We start from the raw sequence: 24,063 nt of genomic DNA on the forward strand, positions 1-24,063 counted from the left end.
AAATCCAGAGAGGTGAGTGTCACGCAGGTAAACGTGCTTATCAGAGCTGTGACATGTTTAGCCTCTCTGGTGGATGTGCTGCCACAGGCTTTAAAAACCCTGTAGGTTTCACCACTGATATAAACTGAGGAAGGATTAGTTTATGCGAGGCGTGCAGTAAATGTGCCTTTAATGTTACAGGAGCACAGCGTTCCTCTCTCCACTCTCCCTTCTAAAGGTGAACACCGAATTTAAGAATGCGCCTGGTGTTGGCCTGTCTGATCAATACTTAATAAATAAACAACTCTCTCCAAAAGGCCAGAGAAGTTACAGTCTTATCTCTGATGCAGTTAAAATGCACAGCCGGGAGCTGCTGCAGTGCCAATAAATGGCCGATTGATTCGAAGACATCGGGGTATCTGAGTGTTGGCAGCAAAGGGGACTTAAAGCTACAATAGTGCTGGAAACGATCTTTCCATTCGCCCATTCGTCAGCCAAATAGAAATATGACAGCAAATCATCCATCCCTGCAGGAATACTGGCACTTATGCGCCGCTGCACTTCTTTTAAAATGCTGTATTTGACTTGATTTTATGCACTCTATTTTAAACTTTATGATTAGTCAGTGGTTTTATTTTCCATCTTATGCTGTGCATTGTCTGTATTCTATTTCCATCCTTTATTATCAAGTGGGCTTTATTCTCCATATGTTAATTATGGCCTTCTGTCCCTGTTCTTAAGCATCTTCATCTTATTTTTCTGTTATAACCAAGCTGGTTTTATTTTTCAGTCAGCTTTTATGTTCATTCCATGACTTTGGTGCATACAATTTCTTCGTTGTAAATCACTTTGAGCTGCACTTCTTGTATGAAAGGTGCTACACAAATCAAGTTTATTATAATTAAAGCAGAATAAGGCCATTAGGACTCCTGAGTAAGAGAGACACATAAGTGCCTACAGGAGTACTACAGGAATATAAAAGTTTTTTGAAGTTGGTACACAAACAACTCTCTCATGTTTAGCTGTGGTGGACAGAAAGTCAGACTAAAGTCAGTGGTATTTCCTCCCTCCTCCATAACTCAGGGAAAAATATTTTTAAAGTGATACATTGTGAGTCTCTGCCTGGTCATGTGACCCTGTTCTCACATTGTAAAATGCATTTCACTGACCCGACCATCGCGGGTTCAGCAGTGACAGCCAACGACTGGTTCATCTTGAGGGTGACGTTACGCTCATCCTGCCATGTAAGATAAGCCTGTAATGCTAATAACAAACAGTGCTGGTGTATCACTGTCAAATTCAAGAAAAACAGGCCGTTGGCACTCTTTTCTAGATGGCAGAGGAACAATCAATGCAAAGTGAGTAACTGCTGGGTTATTTGACTAAACTGGGGCACAGAATGCCCCAAAGGGAACAGGAAATGACAACCATAACATTTCACTTCTGTGGCTAGTGCCAAACGAACTGTACTGTGTCCATACAGTGAAGTGAGAGAGCAGCTCCACTGCCTCCACCAGCCAGCGGAGGGCAAGATGCAGCACGAACTCTCCTGGTGGGAGCCAATTCACATTCAGTTTCCGCACACACTTTATGCTTTAAGGGTTTTCAGAGACAAAATAACACCCAGTATTTACAAAGAAGAAAGCATTTATTCAGCAGCGCTCGCTGCAGAGAGATAATAGCATACCTACAGCTGTAGGGAGAAAGGGAGGACATGTTACAAAGCACATACACTCAGTTAACATACATACTGTACATCCACAAACATAGCTTGATTTTTTGTGTGTGTGTGTGATTTTGTTGGCACAAATTGTTTAAAAATCTCCAGCGTGACTCAATTCGGCATGAAGTCCACTTCTTAGGTATCTGAAAATGTAGTGCATGTTATTAAAAAGACCAAGAAATAAAAAAAAGATCTGAACTTTTGAGCACAATAAGACGTTATTGGATTGAATGCCACCGTGGACCAGAGGCACCGCGGCCTCTGGGATTGTCAACACCTGTCTCACAGGGCAGACTCCAAACCTCAACAGTCATGTAGAACAGGAAGTAATCTGCACGGCGAGACGGTGAGAGGGGCCAGATTACATGAACATGGCAGAGCACCATTAAGAAGAACAGTTCTACTCTCTCCTCCACTGCTCATTCACCGAAACACAACACTACGAACCACATTACAACCTTCTTCTTACAGCCTAAAAATATCTAAAATGTTAAAATATCTAGATGAAGCTCTGAAGTGACCACACATTGTTTTTTTTTCCTGTGATTTACAGTCACCATAGACGTTATCTTGCAGCAGCTGAAAAACAGCAAAGCACGTTATGATTGATTAGTGGTAATCATGTAAGGCCTGATGAAAATGGAATAAAATAACCCTGTTTGGCAACAAGTTCTCTGATTGCACGGTTTGATTTCCTGTGGTCAGAAAATCACAAATCATTGGATGACTTTCAAAAAAACAAAAGGAACATAAAAACAGCAACCTCGAGGGCTGAAAAAAGAAAACTGAAACTTCCAGTTTCAACAGTCATTCCAAACATGCTCTGAAGTCGCAGAGATCAGAGCACGGACAGACGAATGAACGAGGCCGACAGCTTCAACAGACGAGACATCGAGTGTCTTCGTAAATGATTACAAATATGACAGACAGCAGCATTAGAGTTCCTTGTAAATTGATGAACACGGAGGGTCTACGCTAACAAGGACTAAGAATTATGCAGGTTAAGAATAAGAGCAGGTAAAGAAATTAAGAGCACTGTTTACTTGACAAAGACAATTCTGGTGTAAAACCCAAGTCAAAGGCAGTATCATCGCTGAGTTAAACAGTGGAGAATGTCTTGAGCAGCAGAGTTAGTGTCAGTGGCAGTTTGGTCATTGGCCGACTACGAGCCATCAAGCACTGCGGTCCGAGTCACAGTCACAACAGTGGTCATCTTCCAATGAAACGGCAACTCAGATTTCATTAATTACAAATGGCAAACAAAGTGGTTGAGATTGTTCTAAACACTAAACTATAACCAGCTATTAAAAAAAGATCAAATTTCATTTGAATGACAATGGCAAGGACGCTCTGCTTTGTTCCCCAACATAACAGTTGTATTGTGGGTTGTTAAGGTCCATGAGGAGTTCAGAGTAAACAGCATCTTTCTCTGAAGCTCTTCTTGTTCTTCTTGTTCTTTCCTTTTCCGTTCTTGTCTTTGTTTTCTGACATTTTCTTGCCTCGTACTTCACGCATCAGGTCAAAGAATACCTGGAGAGGGAGAGAGAGCAGGAATCCGTTAAGCACTTTCACTGAATTTGAAAATGCATCAGGGCTGAGTGTGACTTATGTTGACGCACCTTGTCCACATTGGCCCTGGTTTTGGCTGATGTCTCCACATACTGGACGCCCCACTCCTCGGCCTTCCCTCGGGCCTCGTCCACAGATACCTGCCTACGCTCCTCCAGGTCCGACTTGTTCCCCACCAGCAGAAGAGGGATCTTGTCCTCTTCCGCCTTTACCCTCAAGATCTGCTCCCTGTCAGGACAGCACAGACTGTAAATGACCCCTTTGTTTCCTGTAGCCTGAAAATATCAAATAACAAACCCTAGACTGACAGCATATGACAGTCCCTTTAATTCGAGTGCAGCAAGTAGTCTAGTTTGCAGGTGTACATGATTCTGCAGCGCCGTTGACTGAATCTCCATCTGAGCTTCAGTATTTTGTTCATGCCAATGCTGAAGAGAGGCTGTCTAAATCCAAACCTTCCTGTCACAACAGATCCACGCTGACACTGTCTGTCTCTCCAAATATTACATAACACACCATAGAAAACCATAAAAGAAGGGCTGTGGCGCAGGGTTATTTCTCTTCTTATAGGGATTTACATTACGTATTTGAGAAATGGTTCAGGCGGACGCTCGTATGAAAGTCCTTGCACTGGGATTGGGGGCAAAGAAAGACAAGAAAAAGTTTCCGGTCCCACATGATAGAGTACCTGAACTCCACAGTGGCAGTGAAGGACTCATGCTCTGTGATGGAGAAGACCAGCAGGAAGCCCTCCCCGCTGCGGAAATAGTTGTCCCTGATGGCAGCGTAGTCTTCCTGGCCGGCTGTGTCCAGAATGTCAATCTGGACCTCCTCCCCGTCCAGAACCACCTTCTTCCTGTAGCTGTCTGCCTTGGTGGGCTCGTAGTCCTCTACAAACTGGGATAAAGCATCAGTAAAGCATGTGTGCAGACGGCCACGCTGGGTAAAGTGGAAGTGTGTCTGTGGCATCTAATGGACATGAGACAGATGACTGAAAAATGCAGCTGATTTGTTGCTTGGTAGCAGATCCAAACTGTGACTGTGTCTGCTCTCAGCTGAGTGCTGGATTCACAGTAAACAACATCTGCGGGTTAGAGAAAAGTGTCCTTTTTACAAAAAATCCAGACAGTGACTTTTTAGTAGTTTTACAGCACCTGTGCGATGTAGGAGCCACTGTTGTTTCCCACAATCCTGTTCTTACTTTCATGTAACCGCAGCTTCGATTTTCTGACCCAATCTGAATTGAACACTTCTTGCAACTGCTTCACATTAAAAGCTTTTCACTGGTGAATCAGTGAAAGGAGGCTTTAAATTTGAAACTTTTAGAGCAAATAACGCATAAACGATAATAATTAGAAAATAACTGTTTAGACAAGAGGCACAAGTGACCTTCTCCACCTGCTACCAGGTCACCTTGAACCCACGGCAGTTTTCAGTTGTTTATAGGGGTGTGCTGACTCACCTCATCGTACATGAACTGCAGGGTGAGGGCTGACTTCCCCACGCCTCCACTGCCAACCATTATCACCTTGTGCAGAGCCAGAGAGCTCTGGTTTTTACTTTTACTGGTAGCCATCACTGGATTCGTCTTTGTGTCTCTTCACACACTCACACACATGCGCGCACACACACACACCCACGCATACGCTTCTCTGCACCCGGACACTCTCTGACCTGTGAATGACAAAAGTGGAAACATATCAATACCTACAGTAAATAGCCTCCATACGCAGAGAACACAAGTGAGTGGACGAGTGCGAGGACAGATGGCAGTTGTTACTTAACAGCTTTCACTGCGACAGTAACTTGCTGTGCCAAGGCGCTCGGCTTTGCTCCAACAAATCTTGAATCCTTACCCCCACCCTTCCCATTAAAGTGCCAAATTGTCCACTCATGAATCCTAGAACTTTATAAAGTTCGTCATCAAAAGGTCATTGCGGCTGATCAGAAGTAATGAAGCTATCATTCTCCGCTGCAAGACGCCATTTAGGAACGCATTAAAATAGGGCATCGTGCGCTAACCTCGTTATAACGAAGGGAGACGTCGTCGGCCATCTATCTGCACTATGTGGGACCTGCCCTCAGAGGGTGAAAGCTCAGAGTCAAGTGCTTTTGCCTGACTTCCATATCTTCTGTCTCTGTCAGACACAACTGAGTAAAAATTGACTACGCTGCAAATGCCTGTCCGTCATGTTTTAACTTGCACAGCCTTGGGTGGACGTGAAACGATTGCATCAAGAGTATCAGGTGTGCACAGATTTATCAGAAGACAAGACAGCAATCTGCCTTTAGTCGCCATCTATTGGCAGGATATATTTCAACCAAGACTGCGTGTGCTATATTGGTTGTTACTGTACATCTTTGATGAGAAGGGGCAACTAATCTAACCAATGAGTTTGAATTAGGGAGGCACAATGCATCTGTCAGCTTATTGATAGGGTAATAACAGCTCAAAAATAGATCTACGGCAGCACATCTGACATCACAATGATGCCTAATATTATACAGACATTTCTCTTAACCACAATAAACTCGTCATAGTTTATTGTGACAATCACCAGACACATTTGAATAGACAGAAGTTAAATATTTGGCTCAAATTTTTGCTAACATCTAAAAACTGAACAAAGCAGATATCCACACATGCACCTTGCTGTCACTTAAAGCAATAGGTGATCTTATTTATGGGAGAGCATACTTTCTCTTCCATAGAAAGTATGTTTTGAGCATTTGAGCTGGAAGTAAGTGGCATTCATGTACACTGATTGCAGACCATCACAGTTTCTGTATGGTAGATTACCTCGACTTGATGGGAGCAGACTTGGGGTCTTATTGCAAAGAAATGAGGAATATTTAAAGCTGTAACTGCTGAAATTACCATAAACAATGATTAGATATTGGCAAATATTTCAATACTGAGCATCCCTAGTTTGACTGTAATTGTACACTGCATTAAAACGGTCATTAAAACAGCCATTGATGGACTTTTTCAAGATCATTTAAGCCTTCGGAGACAGAGCCTCTGAAGGAGACCTGGCATTTTGCCTTTGACTGTAATGGTCGATAGCTGTGCGTGAGTGACAGAAAATGAGAAAAAAGTGCATCTTAGCCTGCTGAGACAGACTATCTCTGGGAGATCAAACAAACAGCCAGTATCCTGTGTTCTTCTGACGCAGCAGAAATCCAGGCCAATCTTTTCCTGTGGACTAGCCTACTGACACAATTCTTCTGCCTTCTGTCTGATTAATACTAATGACACTTAACCCTTGGGCACATCCTGAACCTAATGTTTTAGGTGTTAGCACTCAGTGTGGTTATCTGGGCTCCACCCTATGCAATGTAAGCAACCAGTAACCCAACACCCAGCCATTATTCACCTCACTATGAACAGTGAAATCCACAGTAAAACATCGGATAATGTCAACAGCTGTCAGGTTATATAAATGCAAACTAATGTCATCTTGAGCCCAGAAGCAACAGAGCAAGAGTTGTGACAGACCCTTTTGGCTTGGTATCCTGAAAGTCTGTCTCTGCCAGATGACGAAATACTGTTGCTGTAACATCACAGTACACAGTCACATCACCTCTTCCTTCCACCCATAATTTTATCTCCATCTGTAGAGAGAAGGATTTCTTCCCTCCTCTTGGGATGTCACACTAATGGGAGCGCTGAGGTGATTCATAGCAAAGCCAAATCTGCTCCTCCCCAACAGTAAACATTTCACTTCAGCTCATACAGTGAGATGAGTGTGCACAGACAGTTCACCAGACAAGGCTGAGGACAGAAAAAAAGTTCCCCCCGATGGTAGAAAAAAACTGTACCTCCAAATCTGCCGATGTTTGTGCTTCTACATTATGGTTTTTATTTTAAATATAGAGAAATGTCACAATCCCAGTTAAGCCCATGAAAGCAGCTAAAGGCCCTGCAAGACTTCCACAGCTGCTGTTTCATATAAGCATTACAAACTCCTGATGTAAAAGTAGATATCAACAATTTCCACATAAATGTGCAATTGTGCATGTGAGTATTTGTTGCAGCATCTTCACAAAAGCAGAGAAGAACATGTGGTTTGCATCAAATTAGCATACACTTCAGCATTCCAGCTACATCTGTGGACGCTGAGGAAGTGGCATCATGGTTCCCCTCTCCCTGACCAGGAAGTGGAGTCTGACCTGTGCTCTTCCTGTCTTTGTTATCAGTAACCAGGCCAGTTGAAGGGCTCATAGGCAGGATAACCACACAAACATACACACACAGTTACACACCTCCTGAAAGAACCTATGCCAAACTCAGCACTTATGCACAGGGGTCACCTTTTAAATTATTCACTTATAACCCACTTCCCTGTGCATGCACACACACAGGCCCCGGGGCTATAAATAAAGCAATCATAGTTAGTAAACTAAAGGCAAATACATATATATACACCATATATGCTTAGCACAAGAAAGTGCTCAGTTCAACTTTTCCAAAGGAAGGTCAGACCTCAGGGGAGGGGATGGTGCAGATGGTGCAGTTCACCATAAGTTGAATGCAGAGCTATAATGGAAGGCACTGGCAAAAGAAAATTAATATTTAGGCCTGACCCAGATATAGAGCTGGAGTCTGCTTGGTGCTGGTCCTTTTTAGGGGAGTGGGATTATGGAGAGGGTGGGTATAGGCTAACAGACCACTCCGGTTGCTAAGCTCCTGAAATATAGATGACACCAGTGCAGTGATGCAAAGATCCCCTTTGGAGAAAAGGCCAGTGCTCCCTCCCGGCTCATCTTAACACTTTGGCAAGGATGTACCAAGGTTTACCAGGACTCACACAGACACGAATAAAAGATTACAGTGGACAGATAGAGCCAAAGAACCCGTGCTGATGCTACCAAGCCTTGCAAATTGGTAATTAACCTGACATAGAACATGACCACCAATCGTTTATGCTCTTATCTGGGTATGCTTAAACTGATTAGGCACTGATCAAAGTAAGATAATGTCCATTACAATTATTTTATTATGCAATTGGCTGCCTCTAATGACAATAACATTATAGCTGCTATTTGAACATATTCCCATTTTCATTCACTGTTCATAAAAGCGCAGCTCTCATTCTTTAGCTATGATCTACCATTGAAACCTCTTTCAACATGTGCAGAAGCTAAGAGTTAAACCGGCACAAACAAACCAACTGTTAGCATTGTGATGGCCAAATTTAGTGTCATGCACCAAGATGTCCAGAATCCACTCTGAGCATGTGTGTGTGTGGAAATTCAAGCTAACTAAGCCATAGCTGAACCTTGTGAATCTCTCTGCATTCCAGAGGTCACGGGGGTGAGGGGGATTTCCTCTTCCTATCTGATGGAGAAAGCAGGGGATTTTCTGGCCCAATTACAACCCACCTAATTCCAAAGATCTGAGAAGGAGATTAGCTTAGTGTGGCTGTTTCTCTCATCATCAGTACCGCTAAACCGAGTAGACCAAAACAATCTGAGGTGGCCGAGACTTGCTATGGTTGGACTGAAACACGGCGGTGTTGCATTAATGCTGTGCGAGTATCCAACAGATGTTACAGGATGTGATATCATTTGAGGGAAGAAAATTATGGTGAAATTCCACCCAACAATATTGTGATATTCATCCGACTTGCAAAACTTGTTTTTCCCTCTTACACCACTAACTCTAGTTATATCTAAACAGATCCTCCCTTGATAGTTCTGCTGCCAGCAACACACAACTCCCTCACTGAGGCACCAGCTGCAAATCAAAACTCTTGATGTGCCTCATCCCATTTCTACCACTCCCAGACTGAAGATGGTCTTCATTAGTACCCCAGCGCATGTGAAGGGGGGGCTGAGCACTTTACTTCAGCGACCTATCTCACTAGACATAATTATAGGTCACTGTGGTGAAAACAGTCTCAGTTAAATGAGTCACCTCAGTCATGAGGTATGTGTAAGAATGGGTGTTCTGTAATATGCAAACAAGTGGGATTGTAAGGTTTGCAATGCAAGAACAATGCAAGATAGATCACTGCCACTGGAGGTCAAGAAATGATTTTGTCCACTCTAAAAGACGGTATACAGCAGCAAGAAAGAAATTTACAAAAAGCACCCCATCGTGCATACTAACAACCCTCGGTCGGGGAGCGCACAGAGGAGCCTTTGACGAAACCGGGCAGCCGGCCGGGTAGCAGGGAACTAAATCCGCTCTGCGGTACAATCCTTCCTACTTCAGGAGCACTAAGTGAGCTGCTTTTTCAAATACATCTCAATTCTAAACCTTTTTTTCTTTCTCATTCATATGGAAAGTATCATCAAAGTGTAAATGTAGCGCGGTCTTCAGTGATCCAGTTCAGCTGTCAGAACAATGACTCCAGAAAAACATGACACCGTTTTGCAAACGCTTTTTGGGATTTAGTCAATAACACACTCAACCTTTCTATCCTCCCTGCAGCTGACCCTGATGATCTTATTCAGACACACATCTTTCCCATTACTTAAGCATTCCACTGGACTGATTCGGTTTACATCTCAGCATGCGTTCACTAACAAATGTATTCGTTCCTGTCGAGTAACTCCCAACTGCCCGGTACAAATCTCCTACTTGCTATGTATTTTTTTCATTTGCCTACAGGAAACACAATTAGCTCAGTTACATACCACCTACGCCATACTAACAACCTGCAAGCGCTACCACGGTTTATGGTTTGGGGAGTTGTAAACTGTGTAAGCGCCACAGACAGATCTACCCACGATCCTCTCCGTCACAGTTCAGATGTGTTCATGGGGAATATGGTTATCATTTATGTTGCCTGTTAACCTCCCTCCTTGGGGCTTTCTGTACCATTTTGAAAAGCTTGGACTGTCAACCTCATTCTGCCATGAAATACTTACATACTTTAGCATAAACAGAAACATAGGATGAATGAGAAGGAAGGGTGAGTAAACTGTTCAGTAAAATCTTTCTGGCTTCGTCACAAATTTAAACAGAACTGGGAACACAGTACTACATTTATGGGCTGAGACACCCCTTTCACTGCATGATGGTGTAATTATGGCCTTGTCTGGAAGGGTACAGGGCACATTCAGAGTGCAGATAAGTGTCAATGGGTAGATCAGCTGTGGGGCAGAGTGGAGGAAAAAGAGGCTGAGTGAAATGGTGTGAGTGATGAGAGGCATCACAGATCTCTGCACACATCCTCTATGCACCCGAATTGTGTGCCATAAATCACATGGCATTGACGGCTAACTCATGCTTAGTCATATTAGCAACCTTTGGCGTTGCCTCCACCCCTGCCTACTTGCCTGCATCCAGCAGGAATCTGATGGAAAAAAAAGACTTCAAAGACAACACAGCATAGTTTGACACCACGACCACTGCCAGAGGATGTGATGGGGAAACAAAACTGGAAAATCCTCGTGCTTTCCTGACGTTACTGGTGTGGCGACATTTTGCCTGTTGTGTCAACAACAAACTACAACTTTGCTACTACTACTACTACTACTACTACTACTTGTAGGCTATGCTACATATACACACTGCTACACACACCCACAGGGAATAAAACAATGGTCTAAATGTCCAAATCAAAAAATAAATTGTGACCTTGAAACTGAAAGTCTAATCGAACCATTGATTTGAAGAAATGTGACACTCCAACTGGCCACTCAATGCCAGCAGAGGGTTAAGAGGAATTGATTGGTTATCATAGTACTCTGCAAGCAAATATTTGCATAACTTGTTCCTCTTCGTAGTGGGAAACAGGATGCACTACTTTTCATAATTGGCCCCTCACACATCGCAGTAACATCTACTGTATGTACAGCTGTCAAATTGGCTGCCTTGGTGGGGGAGACGAATCATTCTACACTGACAGTAATTCACATCCCTGCGAGTGGGGAAAAGGGTGTAATTGTCTGATTCACATACTGTATCCTGGAAAGGGAATGGCAGTATTTGCAGTAAGCAGTTCACATTGTCAAACTTTCATTGATCATCAGGATTTTATTCTTCCTTTTTTGAGTCATTTTTCTGTTTTTTTCTATAAGTAACAAGCAAACTAGAGGGGGAAAATTCTCCTAAGAGTCTCTTTAACAAGGTGCGCTCTAGAGCACATATTTTGTCAGATGACTGCTGGGATCTGCAAATATCTGCTGGATGAGCACAAGCAGTTTAGGCCTGAGTTAATGACAGCTCCCTGCATATTCTGCAAGGGCCACATGGGCAAAAATTCCACAAGCACGGTTCATACAGTATTTAAATGACATTCACACAAAATATATAAACCTCCCTTCCTCCCTGCTGACAGAAAGCAGACAATTGATGGCGGCTAGGTATGCACTTATCTACATCCCTATCTCCTGCACATAATCACTCACTTTCCAAGTCAAGAAAGAACGGTGAGACTGCCAACATCATTAGCAGATGGTTTTCTGACTTCAGTGGTATTACACACCAAGAACCCAGCTCATTTGGGAACCTCATCAGAGAATGAAAAACTGATCAGAGCAGCAGATGGAGCTCTTTGATAGGAGTCAGCCAGGTTAGGTCTGAAATTAGGGAAATAAAGTCTTGCAGAAAATACTTGTCAGTGTTATGGGAAAGAACCAGAGGGCTTAGCGTTGAGAAAACCAAGCGTAGAAGTAGAGAACATGGTTAGAGCCACTGAGATATACATGCAGACAAAGAGAAAGAGGAGGAATGTAGGGCCAGTCCAGGCTCATTCCCAAGCCCTTTCTCCATCGCTGGAGTCTTTTGACTGCTAGGAGTCTACAACTATGCAGTTAACTGTACTGTTGCCAGAGCTGATCACAATCCTGCTGTGCTGTTAGGGTTTGCATTTAAGTGGCTACAGTGTTGCTAATGTTGGTCGATGCCAATCTAGCAAGTGACCTATTTCATTAGTTTGAATTTCACTGGAGAGCTTTCACTTCCTCTGAGGGTCTAAATGTTGTTTCAGGCATTTTCCTGAAAAGCCTGAAACAGCATTTAGTTGATTATATGGTACTGTGGTAAAAGCACTAGACTTGGACAATGTAGTTATAAAAAATACCAGCCATTAATAGTTCCACAATGAAACCATCTGTATCAGATTTTTAAAATCCTGGAGGATGCTGGTGGTGCCGGTTAAGACTGCCAAACAATTCCTGCAATGGTTTCCCTCAACACACTCAGACTGAGCTGCAATCAGCATTGTGCTCATGAGTTGTTTACGAGGAGGTCGAATGCATGTCATTCCAGACGTGTTAACTGTGATATTCAGCAACACTCACTGACTTGAACTTAACTCATGGGTTTAAGCTAATTTGTTGATTACTTTCTTGATTAAGCGATTAGTTGTTTGGTCTATAACAGAATGTCTGTCAGTGTATCCCAAAACCTAGTATAATGTTCTATATATTCAGATATTCACATAACTGTCATAGTGGAGTTAACCCCCCCCCCACCACCACCCCCCCAAAAAAAACCCAAATATAATCACATTTAAGAAGCTAGAATCAGAGAATTTTATTTATTTTTTCTTTAAAAATTACTCAAACCAATGGCTCGGTTATAAAAAAAAAAGTTGCCAATTAATTTAATTCAATTCAATTTAAAAGCTGCCAAGTAATCGATTAATCATTGCAGCTCTAAATAAGAGTGCCTTAGAGGTTAACAAGCACTGACCGGGTGATCAATTATTCTTTCACAGCTCATCTTGAAAAATCTGGAGTGGAGCACATCCCAAATGTATTTCTGAAACACAAAATCCTGTGTTTATTCAGCAAAGACGGCTATAAAGAAAAGAAAACAGACAGTTTCAGTATTTTTTAAGGTAGTTTAAACTAGGCCTCATTCACCCATGAGACACACAATTCTGGATGATGAATTATATTTGTCATTTTCCCCAGATACCAAAAGAAGAGAAGAAGTATTATTAATGAGATGGAGTGTGTTGCTTTGCCAACACTATTCTCACTCCCCTAAACCTGTCTGCAAACAAAAAAGGCTGATAAGAGCTGAAAACGTTACAGCCATCAGCAAAATGGAGCATCAGTAAACACCACCTGGTTACACAGCACCCACATGCTCTATGCAGGGAAAACATTCTCTTCAGGCACTCAACTAAGTTACCTAAGAAAAGCACTATTTTGCCCTCCTTACATTTTGCACAATTAACCACATTTCTTGGCTACCTTTAGGGGATTAAAAAGCCCCCAATGCAGTGTCCACGGGTCAGCAGACACCCTCCTTCATGAAGTTTCAATGTGCTGTTTGCAGTCACAAGACATTAAATTTAGATGGAGGGCCAGAAATGAAAACTTCAATGGACAAGATGAAGGATTTAGACGTCGTTCGACACTAGAAAACAAATGAAAGCATACAAAAGTATGGAGGCATGAAACTTTCTTGTTAGCAGTTGGGTCCACCCCCTCAGTACAACAGTTCTCCGGGATGATTGTCATTTTGTTTTTTCAAGGGTGCGTAGCTTTTATTGTCCTGTGGATTAACCAAACAACAAGCATTAAGAGCTGCGGTGCTGAATGTTACGTTTATGTTAAGGTTGTTTGCTTGGCTTGGTTAACCACTCACAAAGGTCCAGCCAAACGCCACTAACGACGTGGATTGTCGCAAAACAAGACAGGGTATGCTACTTACATTCACCTGTCTTATATGAAACTGTTAACGCTGATTTAACAAGTGTTAGTTGTGTTGCTTGTATTTTTGACTTTGACATTTAGAGTGTTGTAACGCTTCCAATGTTGAAAATCACTTCCGGCCCTCCATCTGCAGTTCACGCCACAACAAAATAGTGACGTGACGTCATGTGCAAACAACCTATATCCCCCCTGGAAAATAAGAGATGTAACTTCACTAGATTGGACATAGAGTAAATACTGTGTGGTGATACCCGCATTAGACCCCCCATACTTAACTAATACAAGCTAAAATGGTGGGGTGGAGAAGTACTCCGTTACAGGATAACACCAACGTTAACGGAGGAAAGCACGAGCCAGCCTGGGTGTGTCACCTCCTCAGGGACCAAACTTTTCAGCACAAACCAGTCTGAGTAACTCTCGACGGGAAAATAACGTTAAATTACAACAGTTAATTTTAATAACGAACTCGACGAGTATTTTGTTAGCTCGACTAAAACCCTCGCAACCGCCAACGTCAGCTTACAGCTATCAAACACGTAATGTAACTTAGCTAACTCCTGAGTTTACGTTGCACCAAGTTAGCTTAGTCTGCTAACGCTGGTGTCTCACGGCAGCTGATCATCAACATAAAAGCTCATAAACATGGACTTCGTAATACGACTCCTTCACTGCAGCAACACACCGTTAATTATACGATTACAACCACATCAGTTCATATCTTTCATTAAAAAAGGAAGCAACGCCACATTGACGGAGTGCCAACAAATTAATGCTAATTATCTCTGCATCAGTAACGTTAGCTAACCTAAAGATAACTTACCAGCGATTATTCACTGACGTCCAATGTTGCCGTTATGTTAGACTCATATCACAATGGCATACACTATACGTCAACTACGACACGAAAGCGGATATTTAAACTAGTTAGCTAAACGCAAAGACGAACTAGGAGTTTATTTGCATCTTATTTTAAGCGGTTACCCTTTCTCTGTCCATTGGTCGCTCGTCCTTCCTTAAAACAGGTGTGGTACTTTTTTAACCAACTCTCTAACGTCGGTGTCAACAAACACATAATTATTCCCCTCCATTAAACCAGCTCTGAAGCCTTACCCAAAGCAGGATCTGGATATCTGTCCACGGCTGATGTTATCTTGATGGCTGCATTAATAGAGCATTTCGAGGCATTGGTTCTCTAAGTGCAAACCTCTCCTGCAACAAAAGCCCCACCTTCCGGATGTAAAAAGTGCACATGACAGGATGTGACGTCACCAACGTTTCATTCAGTCTGTCGTCTAGTGATGGGAAATCCGGCTCTTTTTAATGAGTCATAACATTTGACTCAGCTCAGTAAGAGCCTGCTCTTTCGGCTCCCTAACGGCTCTTCATTTAATAACACTTCTGGCTTGTATAATTTAACCAAATGTAGTGTTTTCATCTATGATTGTTGTGTGTGTTCATATATCACTTCAATTATTCAATGTAATTACACTAAACCTTATAGTTTTCAGAATACCACAGTTTTACATTACGCTTGGTCTAAAAACCTTAGATAATGTATAAACATCAAATACTCCAACACAACTGTTTTGTATGTTGACACAACATATATAGAGAGCTATAGAACAAAATTTCCAAAACTCAGTAGCTGAGTTTGCATAATGGTACGAATAACCTGTCGTAGCTGAATGCAAAACCACTGGTATGGCTTTTTAACATTAAAATGATAAAGCAATGAACCTTCATCTTTGGCTAAACATTACCACTGTTAACCTGCAACCCTCCCCCGAGTCCAATTTCAAATATGCCAATAAAATGATGTGCACTGTTCTGTGCTGCAAAGTCAGCATGTCCAAAACACTAACATGTGAGATATGTTTCAGCAAGTTAACTCTTTCTGCCTTCAACACTGGCATTATTTTGTCAAAACATTTTTTTCCATCATCAATTTTCTCTTGAAATCATAGCTGTAGACTTGACTAAGAAGCCAAAGACACTTTTGTGACAATACAATAGATGAAGTCATGTTAAAATGTATAAAATGGAGCTGGTAAAGCTCTGTAATGTGCCACAGTACAGCCAGTGCAGTTTTTTATTGCGGTGCAGTAACAGTGCCCTCCTTGACCGTGAATGAGAGTAAGTAAGTATATAAAGTAAATGGCTGGATGGTAATGGTACAACTGGGGGCTCTTTCAAGTCATATTTATAGAGTTGAATAAAACACTCTGCTCTCCCAACAGAATTTGTTAGCACAGACACGTAGACATTGGCCTCAAACATGAAAAATACAAAGGTGTGCACTCCCACTATGCTTTTCTTTCTGTATTAATTACAGCAGGGGGAAAGAGCACATAGAGAGCGCAGACATGCAGTGTGTTTCATGTCTCAGCCCTCTGGCATATGGAACTGATGACAGGCAGTTTATGCTCTAAAGGATTTCTCACATGCATTATTAGACGCAGACATTAAAAGAGCATAAACCACACTCCTGATGAAGACTGTGTATTTTCTCCCAGCTTAAATACCTAAAGAAAAAAAAACCCCTACATCTCCACATTGAGGAGCAGAACTTATATTTGACTTGACGTCGTGAGGATATCTGAACTTTAACAGGATTACATCACCCATTGTTAGATATTTTCATGTTACAGAACACATTGAATGCATTGGGACTGAAAGCCCTTGCGTACAAGGGACAGACAAAAATATTGTACTGGTGGCACTGTTTATATTCCCACTCTGGCCTTAATGAGGATTTCAACCTTGCTCCATTGTCTCTACTTGTTTTCCCACTTTAGTCATGGGATTGGTACAATTTTATGCCTGGCATCCATGAGCTATTGGAGACCAGGTTGAGTAATAGATGGCATTACAAGGGCTCGATGCACTAAGTTGGCCTCTACGGCTCTACTTTGCTTTTTCTTTTTTGTCTCTGTGGAGGTAATGATGTGACTGATTTAATACACCTCTAAGTATAAATGTTGAGAATCCCGACATGCCATGCTGCACCAAAGCTGAGACCTGAAACATGCTCTATTCCCCTGCTGCTATTAAAGTGGAGGGGAAATAAATTGAAGTACAGCACACTGGGAGCGCAGACCTACATAGTCTCTCTCCTGTTTTAGGTCATATTATGCCCGCTGGCCATAACTGATGCACTTGCAGAATCCCTGGAGATTCACCCATTCCAACAAAATAATGTACAGTTCTAGCACTGAGGCCACATGGAATCATGTATTTACAATTATATGCTATTAAATACCTCTTGGTTAACAGGAGACAGATGGGGTGTCCCACAAACTGTCGTCTCCCTACTTTAAGCTGAGGCAGCAGCCGGTGCTGAAGACTTGCTGCCTCAGCCAGATGATGACGCAGGCTCTGAAGGTGTACACCTCAAAAAAAAAAGACATAAACCAGAGTGATGCTATTGGCCTACCAGTTCTGTAACTGGGTGCTGTTTATTAATTAAAAGCAGAAAGGTCAAACTCATTTTTTGTGCAGTGCGTTAAAAAACAGTTTTTTTATCCTCAGTATTTAAAGTAATAAGAACATTTTCAACACTTGCTTTCACTCCTACGAAGGAAAAGATTTACAACAGGAGAATTGCTTTTCTTCACTTTCTGTTGCAGATAATAGCTGTGAAGTGTTTGCAGTTCATCAGAGTGCACAGAGAACTGTGAACATTGCAGTTGAGGTGAAATCAAATTGGACCTCGCATCAAGTGTAAATATCTGGATACTGATAGCACTTGGCACAGTCACTCCAACTGCATGCAGAGGAAAAAAACCTCTGACTTCCTATGTACCCGTGTACGCAGAATGTCGGCATTCACGGCTTTATCTCTGCTCTTTTTCACTCACTGCAGGCGAGTACAAAAGTTGACCTTGACTGGCTGCTTTAGATGAAACTCAGAAAGCACAGGAATCTACAGACTTGTATGCGCAAATAAAGCTGGTGGGCTGATGCGAGACCATAACTCAACCCAGTCAGGCTCAGTGAGGGGGAAGAAAACTGCACCGTTGTATTTGTGCAGATGGGAGGATTGTGTCGTCTTTGGCAGAGGATGATAAGAAAGTGGGCAGCAAAACCACAGGCTGCAACAAAACCAACCCTTTAGCTTCTAGTATGGAGCGCAGCCTCCACTCCTGAGCAATCATGTGTCACTGTGGACTAAGATACACGCATGGTTTCGATGTGGTGCCACTTAGCTCATATAATAAGCTTAAAAGGCCTGGAGCTGAGACCACCCTGCCCACTGCATGTCACTGCCAGGCTGCTCTCTGTCCATATGAGCACTCACAGCCTCTGCAGGCACAAACTTGATCCTAGAGAAGATTGACACCTCTGCTTTCATGCGAGGTTGAGGGTTTCATTTTATATTCTCTGAGAACTATCAAGCATGGAACTCATCACTGAGTGCATCCATTTAATAACTCCACCAGGTGGAGCCAGAAACACCATCAGAGCTTTGACAAGCTGCTCAGTTTCCTCCATCGGTGTCACATCATCTCAAAAGCCTCTTTTAGACATTGCATCTGTAACATCGATGGCTTTTACCACTTAAAATGGACTCATTCGCATTATCCACGGTCCATTAAACTGATTTTGTTTTGTCGTGTGTAAGAAACGGTGTGTTATGATACTGTAGTGCTGTCTTAAGAGGGTGGAAAAAGATGTGCACTTAATAGCTGTAATAATGGCTTTTCGCCGTGTGTGTGCGGTAGCTGGCAGGAGGAAGTGTCTGAGAGGGGATGACGCCTCATTTGGTGTTGAGTACCATAGAACTGGAACAGCACAAGCTCACCTCATTTCATCACGAAGCAACCCCTTCCTCATTTGACACCAACTGTAACTGTTCAGGTCAGATGCTCATATCTCTAAAAACAGTTACTGGAACTGGTTTTTGGACCAGTATAATTTAACATTCACACAATGTCCAATCAGTAGATTTCATTACTCATTTGAACCAATTTGTTTCCTTGGATGTGTCCGATTCCAAAGTGTCACAAACCCACAGAGGCAAATATATCATCTATGTCGTCATGGTCATCATGGTCGTCATGGTCGTCATGGTCAGTGGTCTGAGACGTCGCCTCGTATGTCGTCCTGTTTCTCTGGTCGTCCCCTGACAGTCCAGACGCTGATAACTCCGTCCTCTTCCTTCGTCTCTTCAGCGGTTTCTTTTTGACTTCAGCTCTCATGGCCGCAGACTTGAATCGACTCCTGAGTGAATGGAAACGAGTTCTGAGGAGAGAATTCCTCCTCGCTGCGGCAGAAGACCGACAGGTGCTCGGCACCGACCCTTGAGGGGAAGAGGCCCAACAAGCTTCCTGTCTGAAGATCCGCAACTTCCTCTGGACACTGGAGATCATAGAAATATGCACAAGTATTAGCAACTGTGAGAATTTGTGACAGAGCTGTTGTGTTGAATTGCAGTGCACAGCTGTCCTTAATAAAGTGGCGACTGAGCATCTATTCTGCTGTGTTGCTCTTACTTGTAACCTGCTGCTTCCAGGCATTTCATCCTTTGGCACTTTAAACGCAGGTAGGTCAAGCGGCGTTTCTCCTTTTCCATCTTTTGGGATTTGAACCATTTGATCATTTCCTCCAGATGGGCCACCATGTCTGTGAAAGAAGTAGACTCTCTCACTTGTTTCTTGAACCTTTCTGTCTTACCAGCCGTGTGTCTGTCCTGTGGGACGGATTATCAGATCATTGGAGAAGACAATTAGATAACAACACTTAGCGATGAATATTGTGTCAATAATACGTGAATAAAATAAAACACTTCGTCTGGTTTGCACACACACCTCAGTAAAGTTCCTGAAAACCTTGAGAAAAGGCTTCAGGTCAGTGTCGAGAACTCTATCTGAAAAAAAAGAAAGAAACAGTTGTGTCAGTACAGTTGTAATGTGATTCACTCTGTGTGGTGAACACAAAACAATGAAAAAGCTCCACACCTCTCTCAACAGCAACACCCAGATCCTCTTTAAGCTTCCTTCTCTGTCCCTGGTGCTCGACTTTAACGGATCTGTTCCTCCTCTGCTGCCTCTCCATGAGGTCTTTGGCATGGAGAACGCGTGCTGACTGTTTGGTCAGTAAAAGTGCATCAGAGGGACCCAGGAACTGGGTCATATCCGCTGGCAGGGAGAAGTCTGTGAGGTAGGGCATGGGCTTGGCGTCGGCTACTTCTCTGAGGAGCTCCAGGAGGTGCTGGTACAGAGAGGACAGGCTGACCAGGACGCCGCGGCAAATCACCCTGTGAAAGAAACACAAGTGCAACTATTTAAATCCAGATTTTAATTGTGCACCTGCTTTTCTCAGCCTTTTTAAATGCGACAGCGAGGAGCAGCACTCACCAGAGACGACTGAGCATGCTGGTTAACACCACATTCAAGACAATGAACTCCTCCCATTTCATGTGCTGCTTTGAGAGTCTGAAGCGAATATCTGTTAAGGACAAAACCACAAGGTGACATCAAGAAGGCCAAAACGGCCAAGCTTAAATCAGACAGCAGGTCCACGGCTGCAAAGACACTTCTGTCAGATTATTGTTCGTGTCTCTGAAAGGATACGTGAAAGCTCTGCTGCAGCGATTCAGTGTGCAGCTCATCAGCTGGGCGGCTCCCAGCACTTTGAGACACAGCCACTCCAGCATCGGCTGACTGGGAACATCGCACTCCCCGGCCTCGATGCTCAGTTGTCTGGACACGCACGGGACACAAACACCTCATTACAGTGAATAAACGGAGAATTACAGCCCCCACATTCAGCTAAATGCATCACCGATCAGAGACTTGATAGAGACACATGTGATAGTTAAGTCATGTGTCATAAACAGCAAAGCCTGTGTTTGATGCTGGCCTGCGTGCTCCTGAACGACGGGCAGAAACAGCACTGCATCACTCTCTCTACCTACCTTTGAATTTTATTGGGACACAGATCTGTCAGCTCCTGCAGAGCAACATCAAGCTTCATGTCCTTCAGCCTGTTCATGCATTGTTCAACCTGAGAGAGACGAGGCAACATATATAACATGCTAATACACATACACATCAATTAATCAGCCTGAAGGAACGTTTCCCATCACCAGCACTAAAACAGATCGACCATCACACACCCTGCAGAGGCCAGGTGAGGCAGAACAAGTGTTCACGTGCATTACCTCAGGAAGAATACTCAAAATATAAACTGCAGTCTGGAAAACAACACACATGTTCTGAATGCAAAAATCTTAATTTGTAAAGGAACTAAAGGAGCTTGCAGTGAATGCAGTGAAGTGTCATGACATCACAGAGTACAAGTACCTCTGCATGGTACTTGATGACGTTTAGCTCTCACCTGCTTTAAGCCTTTGAGCGTCTTGTTGCCTCTGAAGCTGTTATTCAGGACGTACAGCAGACTGTACAGAACTCGCACCTCCGTTTGAAGAATCCGACTCCGGGTTAACTTCAGCACCTTCTCGTTTTCCACCAGCAGGGCTTTAACACGCGCATCTGCGGAACAGAAACAACACTCAAAACACCACCGTGCATTCAGCGCTGGTGATAACCCACATCAGCACTGCGGAGGGTGGATCCATGCCCTCACACGTGGGCTGCAAACGGCGCGTTCAGGCGTCTTAACCCGGAGTTTTACCCCAGACAGCACGTAACTAAGTCGGCATAATTAGCTTATTACTCTCCGACCAAAGGACCGTACCTGTGGTTGAGCTGAAGTGTACACGGACACTGGAAACGGCACCGGGAAACGGAATGTTTACCCTGTTCCACAGGTCTCCTGCCATGCTTTCCTGCAGAAGACATGCGGAAGTCAACCAGCCAATTGCATTGGAGTAAATACATACGTCACGAGTCACGTTAAAGGCGCAGCGAACACAGCTGGAATTAACCTGAATTCATAGATACATAAGATTTTTATTCAAAGCGATAGACTGTGTCGGTCTAGAATAATATTCAAGCAGAATTTTGATTATCATGGCTGCTTTCAATCATCTCATAACTGTGCATTTACATCGCAGACAATGATTTTATTTTATTCTGAATGTAAGACCTGACTTTGGTATTCTGCATGGCTGACAGACAACATTAAGCAATGTCTTTTATGTAGAAATCCTAAACAGACTCAATATTATGGCTTATATTGGCGGGCAACAACAGAAACATGAGAGAAATAAATCTACAGTAATGTGATAAATTGCACATATAGAAAAGATCTCTCTCTCTCTCTCTCTCTCTCTCTCTCTCACACACACACACACACACACACACACACACACACACACACACACACACACACACACACACACACACACTAACTCCTTGACAAAAACGAACTTTCGTGGCTTTCTGGATTTTTTGGCTAATATTAAACCAGCAAAACAGGCTTAATATTAAAGGTGCGTGTTTTTGGTTGTGCTGAATAATTTCTTCTTTTTGTTGTGAACAATTTCTGATAAAAAAGAGACGAAACCATTTGTAAAAATATATATCCTTTATTTAAGTACAACAAACATATCAACAACAGCTACATAAACAAGTCTATGCTCCCTGCTCACTCAACCAGGTGATGACTTGTAAGTTCACTTCATCCAACACAGAATCCTCCGACCTTCCCTTCACTGTCAGTCCATGGCTGCCTCCTTCCAGCCAGAAAACCTCAACTTGTGCTTTCATTTCTTTTATCATCCCGTCAAAAAGGACCTGAAATCATAATGAGAAAAATCAGAAAGCAAAATCACTACGACAGCAATCTCTAAGACATAAAAACAGAGTAACATAAAGCTTCAGAGTGTAGATTACAACTGAGGATGTGAGTGAATGACACTAAGTAACTTAACGCACATAAATACAAAATGAAAATCCTGTAACTGTATGAATGAAGGTCGTGACCACCCTCACCCTGTCACACATGCTGTCCTCAGTGCCTGACACAAATAGCACGGGCATGCGTTCAGGCAGCCCCCTGAGATCTTCACTGCGTTGGCGATGGGTGTGTGTCTGTGCTGGGGGGTGCAGAGGGAAAGACAGGCAGATGACACCCTGCACCGCATCCTCTGACTCACCACTCAGCTGTCTGGCTAAAGCTGCAGCAGCACGACAGCCCATTGACCTGCCTGAGGACAGGTCACAGACATACTGAGATGTTATTATGAGTAATTCTGATTATGATGATACAACCTTGATTCAAAAAACGCTGGGACGCTGTGTTTGCACACAGAAAAACTATTGATGCTTACCTCCAATGAATATCTGCTTTATGTTAAACTTCTGTAGTGATTTCAAGTAGTCCTAAAGGGGAAACACAAGTGTGCACAGCATCTTATGGAGTCTAGCAGCACAGAAATAGTACTGTATGGATAAAACAGTGACTGCTATGTCTTGGATGAATGAAAACGCTTACCCACACAGCACGGAAAGCCTTCACTCTGTAACCTAAGTTTAAACCTTTGCATGTGAAACGGAGGCAGAGGAAGCCATCTGAAGCTAAGGCACGTGCCAGAGAGACCAGATGTTTGAAGTTCATGTCTCCACCAGCCCCATGCGTGAGAATCACGGCCCTATGAGCGTGTTTCACCGAGGCGGGGAAACACAAGGCAGCGTCCAGATACTTTGTTCCAAACGGCACCTTCACTGTGTCCTGAAAGTCAGCGAGCAGTCAGTGAGCACCGCCTCTCCTCTGGTCCTGTAAATTCTTATCATGCAGGGCATAAACATCTGTGGGAGCTGAGTTCAAGTGATTTTTTTTACTGAATTTTTTGAGCTTAGCCCTTAAAATTAGTTCTCTTTTTTACGAATAAAGCTGAAATAATTCATTGTGGCGAGAAGCGAACAAACTATAGCAACTACAGTGAAACAGTTAACGTTGTTTTTATACCGAGCTAGCTGGTTAGCCGTGTGTCATTCAGACTGAAGTGTTGAATTACAGGTGATGTATGAGGTTTAAATACTGCCCAAAACGGCACAAAACACCCTGCGACTGAAACTCTCCATACTTAATTTAACTCGTGTTACAGACTGTGATTCACAGCTGCCATCGTTTCATATTTACCTCCTCAAACTTGTCCATAACGACGTTTCTTCTCTGAGATCCCCTGAGTGGAACCTGCCTGCAGCTGACTGTTGCCACCTAGCGTTTGGGAGTGCTCATTGCAGCTCCAGTAATCCAAC

At 43.0% G+C, this 24,063-nt stretch overlaps 3 protein-coding genes across 4 annotated transcripts; all 3 read right to left on the bottom strand.

Annotated features, from left to right (window-relative positions):
• Positions 1-1,606: 1,606 nt before the first annotated feature.
• Positions 1,607-15,138, bottom strand: LOC143330377 (ras-related protein Ral-B). Of its 2 annotated transcripts, none has more exons than XM_076746905.1 (5): positions 15,008-15,138; positions 4,734-4,945; positions 3,960-4,168; positions 3,322-3,499; positions 1,607-3,232 (listed from the first exon to the last, which is right to left on the bottom strand). In XM_076746905.1, the coding sequence occupies exons 2-5, from the start codon at positions 4,845-4,847 to the stop codon at positions 3,110-3,112; spliced, it is 624 nt and encodes a 207-aa protein (XP_076603020.1). In that variant the 5' UTR covers positions 4,848-4,945; positions 15,008-15,138; the 3' UTR covers positions 1,607-3,109. The 2 variants fall into 2 exon arrangements, with proteins under 2 accessions (XP_076603020.1, XP_076603021.1); XM_076746906.1 differs by having other exon boundaries at positions 4,734-4,938; positions 15,008-15,133.
• A 2,176-nt stretch (positions 15,139-17,314) lies between these two features.
• On the bottom strand, positions 17,315-21,689 carry rmp64 (ribonuclease MRP subunit p64). The gene is made up of 9 exons (XM_076746277.1): positions 21,596-21,689; positions 21,236-21,390; positions 20,814-20,902; positions 20,470-20,598; positions 20,254-20,331; positions 19,855-20,153; positions 19,705-19,763; positions 19,390-19,586; positions 17,315-19,255 (listed from the first exon to the last, which is right to left on the bottom strand). The coding sequence occupies exons 1-9, from the start codon at positions 21,678-21,680 to the stop codon at positions 18,898-18,900; spliced, it is 1,449 nt and encodes a 482-aa protein (XP_076602392.1). The 5' UTR covers positions 21,681-21,689; the 3' UTR covers positions 17,315-18,897.
• Positions 21,690-22,373: 684 nt separating this feature from the next.
• Positions 22,374-23,981, bottom strand: tex30 (testis expressed 30). The gene is made up of 5 exons (XM_076746278.1): positions 23,945-23,981; positions 23,297-23,533; positions 23,133-23,184; positions 22,795-23,009; positions 22,374-22,596 (listed from the first exon to the last, which is right to left on the bottom strand). The coding sequence occupies exons 1-5, from the start codon at positions 23,960-23,962 to the stop codon at positions 22,435-22,437; spliced, it is 684 nt and encodes a 227-aa protein (XP_076602393.1). The 5' UTR covers positions 23,963-23,981; the 3' UTR covers positions 22,374-22,434.
• Positions 23,982-24,063: the final 82 nt, after the last annotated feature.

This window comes from Chaetodon auriga, chromosome 13, assembly GCF_051107435.1.
Source record: "Chaetodon auriga isolate fChaAug3 chromosome 13, fChaAug3.hap1, whole genome shotgun sequence".
Lineage (NCBI taxonomy): Eukaryota > Metazoa > Chordata > Actinopteri > Chaetodontiformes > Chaetodontidae > Chaetodon > Chaetodon auriga.